The following is a 9,424-nucleotide window of genomic DNA, read 5'->3' as shown; positions in this document are numbered from 1 at the left end:
TCAAATTATTGTAGGTATACCTGCCATATAATAACACTGGTTTACAGCCAAATTGACACTCAATCCCACTATTTTTTTCTTACTTACTTTGACCTCAAGAACTCGGAAATCACTTTACAAAAAAAATTACGATGGATACGTTTTCGAGATATAATTTTTCAAAGTTTTTTCTCGTTTTTTTTTCCAGCATACTTAATTTTCGGGCTATATCTTGAGTAATAAACAATCAATCTGAACAGAAAAAACGACACCTGAAAGCTGAATAAATAAGTAACAAACACTGGTTTTTTGGGTCATTCCAGATGTTTAAGTGCGTATCAACACATTAAAAAAAATCGATTTTTTAAGAGAAATTTTTGCAAAAAAACTTTATTACTGCAAAAAAAAAATCAAAATCTTCCGAATTCTCATAGTTATATTTTTTATGTGTAGTACACTTTCTGACAAAGATAACAAGATATTTTTTTTTTCAAAATTTATGCATAAGTTATAATCTGTGTAACAATCAATATTTGTGTTTTTGTCTATAACTTGAAAAGTAAGTCGAACTTACAAATTTGTATTAAGTAATTTTTTGTGGACAATTAAATTTCCTATCGAAATGTATCCTTTTAAAAAATTTTAAAAATAAAATATTGTAAAAAACTTAAGAAAAACTATTATAAAACAGAAAAAATTACATTTTTGATGTTTTTACTCTTTGGGCATTTTTAGATATTGAACATTTAATTGAGAAAAGAAAATACTTTATCTTTCAACAAATCTACTGTTTTTTTGTCTTTTTGAGTGTAGTGTAATTTGTAGTAAAACTTATTGTACATTGAAACAATTTTAACCTCGACTTACAAGTTACAACATGGCACCCGTATACACAGTTTATCAGAGCTTAAAATCATTTAAAACAAAAGTTTTAAGAGTTTTTGAAACAAAATAATATATTTTTAAATTTTTTATAAAATTTATTTGAAATTAAAAAATGAATAAAAAACATGCGTTTTTATCAATTTCAAATAGATCCAATCATGCTAAGTTGAATTAAAACAGTCAAATAGGTAATAGCCGTTGACAAAATCAATAAACACAAATTATTGTTCAGTTCAAATAATCCATAAACATTCAATTTTATTTCTTCAAATCTGAGTTGGGTGAGAAATTGATTAACCTGTAAAAAATATTGAATTTTAGTACTTTATGATGTGACAACTACTATAAAAGTTTTATCTTACGCTTTTATCCCAACGTTTGTCTACACCTGGAAACATACAGTCCCATTGCAAATTTTGCGGTACTCTTGATTCCTCCACCATTAAATCAACAACCAAAGGAAATATTATAAAATCCAAAAACCGTAGGACTGAGAAAATCAACGAAGACCAAATAATTTGTTCATATTTTAGATAGTAAATGAGAGCATGATGAACATTTCTAATAAGGCTCATTGTCATAAGGCAGATAGTAAAAAACGCACAAAATTGAAATAATTTGTAGAATCTCCTAGTGATCTTGTAAATTTCCGAATAAATTTCAGAGCATTTATCTAATTCATCTGAAAATTTACACAACACTTCCATGCAACGATGTTTGGACATTTTTTGTTCTTCTGCTTCGCTGATATTTTTAGCAAAAAGTTCCATATAATTTCCCATGTTTCGATAGAATCCCAATGATGTTAGAAATCCCAAATATAAAACGTTAACCATTATTAAAAATCCACCCCAGATATTGTAACCAAAAAACGATTGAATAAGAACAGTCTTGAAACTGGATTTTGGCACATTAGAAAGTCTATAGAATTCAATTCCGTAAGAAAATACACTGTTTGTTAAGCGCAACAAAAAAATTACATAGAACTCATATCCAAACACTTTCTGATCTCCAGTCTTGAGTGAAATCTTAGAATATATTTCAATAGATTTATTGACAATACAAGTAAATTTATGACGCCGTATAATTTGAAGTGTCACAATGATAGCCGTGAATATACAAACCGAAATTGATTTTATAAAATCACCAAGTTTTGTGTAGAAATTGTCTTCAAAAATGTCAATTTTAAGTAATCCCATTAAAAGTGTGAAAAAATATATTACGAGAGAAAATGTTCTAAATACAGTTGCAACTATCATAATTGAATAGGAAAATTCCAGTCGATATTGGGAAGTTATTTTAAAGGTCACCAAGCCCAAGAATTTTCCAATGTAGTAGATGAGCTTTATTATGCGAAATGGAGTTTTATCAGATAAAGACTGTATGGCTTCCATTGTAAAGAAATACTAGTGTAAATTAAACTTCTAAACGAAAAACGATTCCATGTTTCTGTAATAATCTGTAATAATCTGCAATTAAACGCAAATTAGAAATAAATGGATGTACTCAAATATTTAATTTGTTTAAAAGCTGGTGTCAACGAATTAAAAATAATGTTTTAAATAGTAAGTAGGTATTTTTTATTAAATAAACTTTTAATCATATTTTTGTTGCTTTGAAATATTAATTTAATTTGTTAAAATGGTGTAGGGACAAAAAATTTATAAAGTATAAAATATTGACCAAATTCTTAAGTTCTTATTTAAAAAAAAAGGTTACTCATACACCACAGTGAACAGTAAATCGATCAATTTGGGACATGGATGACAAATAAAAGGTGTTATTGCTGTTGTTGGACTTGGCATAGTGTGAAGTAATTGGCAATGGTGGACTTTTCAGGTCTGAAACCAAACTGGTAAAGTCAACTTAAATCATTTAAGACGTGTTTTAGTAGGAATTATACACAACGCTGCTGTAAAAAAAACCGCTTTTGCAGTGACTGCAGGAAAAAAAACTCGGAAACGAATTGTAAATTGAGGCAGCATCACCAAAGCAGTAAATTTACGTAGCTTCACCTCACGAGTGACGATTGCAATATTACCATAAAACTGGGCCCTTTTCTGATTGGCTAAAAACTTTCACGATGTAGTAGTATTTGTATCACTAATTTTTGGGTTATTTATACGTGTTTAACTCAAGATGTGCACTAGATAAGTTAATATAATGTAGGTGCCTGTCGAAAATCGTAAAAAATAAAATGCATGACTGGGTCGCACGAACTTGCTCTTAGAGTTCAAGTTGCTTAATTTTTTTTTATGGCTTATATTTAAATTGTATAAATGCTTCTTCACAAAAAGTTTCGTTGAAATCAAATAAGCAGTTTCGGAGATAATCGGATTTGAAAAAAAACGGGTCTATGGCAGGTAACGTTAATAATGATTTTCAAAAATTTTTTTTTTCATTAGAAGATAGGCCTTGTCTTAAAACTTACATTTGAATTATTTAAACAAAATCGTTGGAGCCGTTTTTGAGAAATTTTAACTTTACTAAAATCGGTATATGACAAGTACCGTTAGTTTTGGTCCAAATAAATTAATTCCAAAAACCCCTCTGGAGAGTCCCCAAAAAATGCTGCATACCAAGTTTGAAGTCAATCGGTTTATCCATTTAGGCTGTAGCTCCTTATACAGACAGACAGACAGACGGACTTCCGGGACCCACTTTTTTGGCATTCTCTACCATCGCACATAGGAGTATTGTCATCAAAAACCTGGCCATAATTATTTTTCGTGGCTTTTGTTATTATTTCTGTTTAAAATGAGTATTCCTACAAGAAAATACAATATACACCTAGTTTTTGTTATTTTTATTTTTTTTATCAAAAACTCAAAAATTTTAGTTAATGGCCTGTACTCCGCCTGTCGACAGTATTTTTCTCAAATTTTTTTCCTCATCCCTAATACGCAATTCTCAGGTTCTTTTCTCTCTTCCACAACCTTAATAAAGATCACCCAAAATAAAATAACATCAGTAAATTTAATTTAAAAATAAAAACGTTGCATAAGGTAAGGAGTATTTTCTATCAGAAAGTGAAAAACTAATTGTCCCTCAGTTCTCTAAAGAGCACGTAAGAGCACCCAATTTTTGTTGCATTGTGTTAAAGAATATATAAACTAACTCATAAGTTTCAATTCATCGCAGAATAACGGGGTATACTAAAACAAAATCATTAAAGTTCAAATAATAACTTAACAAAAATATCAAGTTTTTAGATACTAGTTCTAATCCCGAATTAAAATAGAAAACACCATCTTACATTTCCAAAACTTTATTAATATCGTTAGTAAATAACTGAAGAAGAATTCTCCATTTACTCTTTCTTAGATTTCTATCACAACACTTCGATATCGCATATAGAATAACACTTACCAAAATACTTCGCATTCAAATAAAAATGAAGTAGATGTAACAGTTACCTTTGAACTCATTTTTTAACAAGACACGATCGAAAAACAAAAAAATTAGTGCAGCATATTGACACATGTTTATTTTGCACCCACTTTGCCAAACTTTTTGGTGTCAATTTAGATTTTCAGAAAATCGACTTATGACCAGGTTTTTACTGCAAATACTCCTATGTGATCGTAATGTCATGGAAAAATGTTATCTCAACTTTTTTTTTTTTGGACGAATGCATAACTGGATATATAGTACCTATATCGCAAGTAAAAACTATGTTGAAAATATGATTGCATTTACTGGCTAAGCAGATTTTCAACGGTGTTTTTAAACCATTAATCATTGCTCTATTATAGTCTAAGATCCGGCCATAGGACGACCTACCCTCATCGTTATACCAGTTGAGAGTTATATTTTCTGAAAGCTAGTGTCTTAGGAAATAAATTGCACATGGGTTGCCAAGCGATATCCTGTCAAGGCATAGGGTTGCCAGGCCTTAAAGTTCATTTTTGCAAATTTTTGAAAATGCGACCCTGCTTATATGGCAAGCCTAAGAGTTATAAAAAAAATATAATGTCATAGGAAATTTAATTTAAAAATTTTAATTTTCAGGATTTTTTAAAATTTGAAGTTTGAGTAGGGTAAACAAAGGCGAATTTAGAAAAAGGGCAAAAATCTATTATCTAAACAAAACGTGATAAAAATAAAATTGAAATTGGAATCGATAGATATTATAAATATATGAAAGCCACACATACAAATAAAAAATGTAAAAAATCTACAACGCGAGATATAGTCTTTTTAGAGTCATGATACTCCAATTCGATATTTGAGAAATAATTCACCAAAAATCAGAATGAAAGATTTTTTAAATCATTTTTATGTGATAAGTTAAGAAAAATAAAATAACTTGACACGTGTCTGTCAAATTTTTAATTTAACCTTCCGTTTTTGCGAGGGGATTTTTTGAAAAGGTGCTTATTTTCGTATTTCAACATATTAAAGGAAAAAATCCCGTCATGGGACGACCTATCCACCTCATTATACCAGTTGAAAGCTATATTTTCCTAAGGGTAGTGTCTAAAGAAACAGTTTGCACATGGGTTGCCTAGCGATATCCTGTCAAGGCATAGGGTTGCCAGGCCTTAAAGTTTATTTTTCATTATTTTTGAATACGCCACCCGGCTTATACCCAAAGCCATAGAGTTGTAAAAAAAATATTATGTCACAGGAAATTTAATTTGAAAATTTTAATTTTCAGGATTTTTTAAAATTTGAAGTTTGAGTAGGGTAAACAAAGGCGAATTTAGAAAAAGGGCAAAAATCTATTTTCTAAACAAAACGTGATAGAAATAAAATTGAAATTGGAATCGATACATATTATAAAAATATAAAAGCCACACATACAACAAAAAATGTAAAAAATCTACAACTCGAGATATAGTCTTTTTAGAGTCATGATACTCCAATTCGATATTTGAGAAATAATTCACCAAAAATCAGCACGAAAGGTATTTGAAATAATGTTTATGTTATTAGAGAGCATAAATAAAATAACTTGACACGTATCTGCCAAATTTTTGATTTGACTTAGTTTTTGGTTCCTGTGTATTTTTGAAGAATTACAGATTTTTACAATTCAATTCACTGTTTCGGTGTTATTCTTCAAAAATACACAGGAACCAAAAACTAAGTCAAATCAAAAATTTGGCAGATACGTGTCAAGTTATTTTATTTATGCTCTCTAATAACATAAACATTATTTCTAATACCTTTCGTGCTGATTTTTGGTGAATTATTTCTCAAACATCGAATTTCACGGTTTTGACTTTTAAACGTCCATATCTCGAGTAGCAGATTTTTTACATTTTTGGTTTGTATGTGTGACTTATATAATTTAACAATATCTATCGATTCCAGTATCAATCTTTTTTCTACCACTCTTTGTTAAGGATATAGCTTTTTGACCTTTTTTTAAATTTACCTCAGTTTCCCCTTCTAAAATGTCAAATTTCTAAAAATCCTGAAAATTAAAATTTTTAAATGTAATTTTCTCTAACATAATTTTTGTTTACACCTCTAACACTTACCATATAAGCAGGGTGGTGTGGTCAAAAAAACTCAAAAAATGAACTTTAAGGCGTGGCAACCCTATGCCTTGACAGGATGTCGCCAGGCAACCCATGTGCAAACTGTTTCTTTAGACACTACCCTTAGGAAAATATAGCTTTCAACTGGTATAACGAGGTGGATAGGTCGTCCTATGATGGGATTTTTTCCTTAAGTATATTGAAATACGAAAATAAGGACTTCTTCAAAAAATTCCCCCGCAAAAACGGTAAGTTAAATTAAAAATTTCACAGATACGTGTCAAGTTATTTTATTTTTTCTAACTTATCAAATAAAAAATATTTAAAAAAATTTTAATACTGATTTTTGGTGAATTATTTCTCAAATATCGAATTGGAGTATCATGACTTTAAAAAGACTATATCTCGAGTTGTAGATTTTTTACATTTTTTATTTGTATGTATGGCTTTTATGTTTTTTTAATATCTATCGAATCCAATTTAAATTTTATTTCTATCACGTTTTGTTTAGAAAATAGATTTTTGCCTTTTTTCTAAATTTACCTTTGTTTACCCTACTCAAACTTCAAATTTTAAAAAATCCTGAAAATTAAAATTTTTAAATTAAATTTCCTATGACATTATATTTTTTTTATAACTCTTAGGCTTGCCATATAAGCAGGGTCGCATTTTCAAAAATTTGCAAAAATTAACTTTAAGGCCTGGCAACCCTATGCCTTGACAGGATATCGCTAGGCAACCCATGTGCAATTTATTTCCTTAGACACTAGCTTTCAGAAAATATAACTCTCAACTGGTATAACGATGAGGGTAGGTCGTCCTATGGCGGGATCTCCTACTATTACTTTCAGAACTTTTTAATTTTATAAATGAGTTTATTGATGCAGCCTATAAATATGTTTTATTCCTATAAATACATACCTTTTATATTTAATTTCTAGAGATTGTAAAGCTCTGATTGAATATCCCAGAACTTCATCTCTTAATGCACCATGACCAAAACAGTATCCACTGTATGCGAAAACAGATATGACGAAGAATACAAAAGAAACATTTACTTTGATCAAAAATCGTAGTAAATGACACATCGCGGATATGATTACACTGAAAGCATTTATCATCCTCAAAATGTATGCCCTCGTTGGTATCCAAACACAAAAAAGGCCAAAAAGGACAACTGGAACTCACTTTGGTTTTTCGTCCTCTGAATGATGCGACCCGCAACGACGACTGATACTCGAATCAATATAAAATTGAACAAAAAGAACTCGCAGAGATTTTGAATAGCAAACTGTGATGGTGGAGGTGTCGTCGTGCGTTGTCAGTAAATCTCGGTTGGCAAATGCATTTGGTTGATATGTCATGCTATATACGATAAACGAGGCAAGTCTAAATGAGAAAATAATACCATCAAATGGACATCATCAAATGAAATGGCCAATATGAGCATATAAAATGATTTCAAGCGAATGAAAAGCTGCAGATTTCAATTAGTTTTATTGAAAACACTCATTCCTTTCGTTTATTTTTTTTTTTTATTTTTGAACTGAAAGTGTAGCGAGGAAATCAAACCCTCGCGATATGAGGACTTTTTTGGTTGCGTTCATTTGGTTGAATAATTGTAAAACATATCCTCGACGCGCACTTTATAATTTTCATAATGCAGCACAAAATACACTCTCTTAATGGCTCCACATCCGTTTACTGCCAATTAAAGTGGTCAAATATTGTTGACACTTTCCCTGTCGAAGATTATTTTTGCGTTGCTATGCGTTATAAAACTCAATATACCTAACCTTTTTTTTTTGCTGGAGTAAAATCACTGAATATTAAAATAAATAATAAGCTGCTGTTAACCTTTCAGCTATTTTTTTGATTTCCTTTCTAATGTATACATTTTATGACAGTATTATTGTATAGAACGTTCGAAGCAATAGTTTATAAGTAAATTTCCGACGGTTTGCTGGTTATTTAAGCTTGACAGGAACCAATAAATTCAAACGATTCACTTTATCATAGCTAAGTCCATTTTCGACTTTCAAGTATTGATTTTCAGAGGGTGAATTTGATTTGCAAAATTGTGAATTTGGCTATGAAAATGAAGATATTGATTTTATTAAAAATTTATATATACATATTTATAAAAGAATAAAATTACTGAAAAAAAAATGCAAGATCATGGATGACAAGTTTAAGGAGCAAAAAAAAAAAAATGTTTGCTCCTGAGATAGGCACTAAAAATGTTAAATTGACTTTATTTTTAAAAAAGTTAATAACAATTTAAAAAAAAAAACATTAAATCACATAACAAATGCTCCAAATTCCATTGCTACTTTTGTGTGGTGTATATTGTACCTATAAATCTACTACAGAAGAACTAAAAAATTCAAAAAAATTACCATAAAATTCATCTCGAACATTCAAGTGGGTAATATAAAATTTCATACAAAATACAAGTTCCTGTAAAGATCTCATTCAGCACTCTGCTATTAAATAAATGTTATACTTTACTTTTCCATTTTATGAGAAGAATTAAAAGTCGGTATTTACAGAAACGATTATTCTTTAACAATTGTTGAACAATATCCCATTTTAAACATGAACCGAATGATTCCAAATGCCTCACCCCCTTTTGAATCTATAAAATTGAATTTTACAAACAAAAAAAAAATAAACGAAAAAACATTCTTTCAAATAGTTTTTTTTTTTTTCACTGCAAAATCGAAAGTTGCTGTTAGAATTTCATTTTTATTTGTCAGTTGCATTGCATTGTATACCTGGATCTGGATCCTATGTCACGCAAGCTGTATACCAAATGGAAGTTCATGTAAAACCCTGAAGTGCATTCATGTGTTGTACCGCTCTCTAACGAATTCCAAATTTGTCAATTGCATTTTGTCCTTCTAATCTAAAATAAAAAAATAAAAAAAAAGAAAGGTAGGAAAAAAAATTCCATTTGGTCAACAACATGTTGTGTTTGAATGCGGTGTGCGCGGTGATGGTTTTTGTATTTTTAAACCTTGACCAAAAAGTCTCAAAGTTTCAATTCAATTGTATATACGCGCGAATGT

At 29.7% G+C, this 9,424-nt stretch overlaps 1 protein-coding gene across 1 annotated transcript; it reads right to left on the bottom strand.

Moving 5' to 3' along the window:
- Positions 1-1,006: 1,006 nt before the first annotated feature.
- Positions 1,007-1,727, bottom strand: LOC129913697 (gustatory receptor for bitter taste 93a-like). The gene is made up of 2 exons (XM_055992499.1): positions 1,227-1,727; positions 1,007-1,162 (listed from the first exon to the last, which is right to left on the bottom strand). The coding sequence occupies exons 1-2, from the start codon at positions 1,698-1,700 to the stop codon at positions 1,007-1,009; spliced, it is 630 nt and encodes a 209-aa protein (XP_055848474.1). The 5' UTR covers positions 1,701-1,727.
- Between the last annotated feature and the right edge of the window lie 7,697 nt (positions 1,728-9,424).

The sequence above is a fragment of the Episyrphus balteatus genome, chromosome 3 (genome assembly GCF_945859705.1).
Source record: "Episyrphus balteatus chromosome 3, idEpiBalt1.1, whole genome shotgun sequence".
Lineage (NCBI taxonomy): Eukaryota > Metazoa > Arthropoda > Insecta > Diptera > Syrphidae > Episyrphus > Episyrphus balteatus.
The sequence above is the reverse complement of the archived record's forward strand: the minus strand, read 5'-3'. Positions and strand labels throughout refer to the sequence as shown.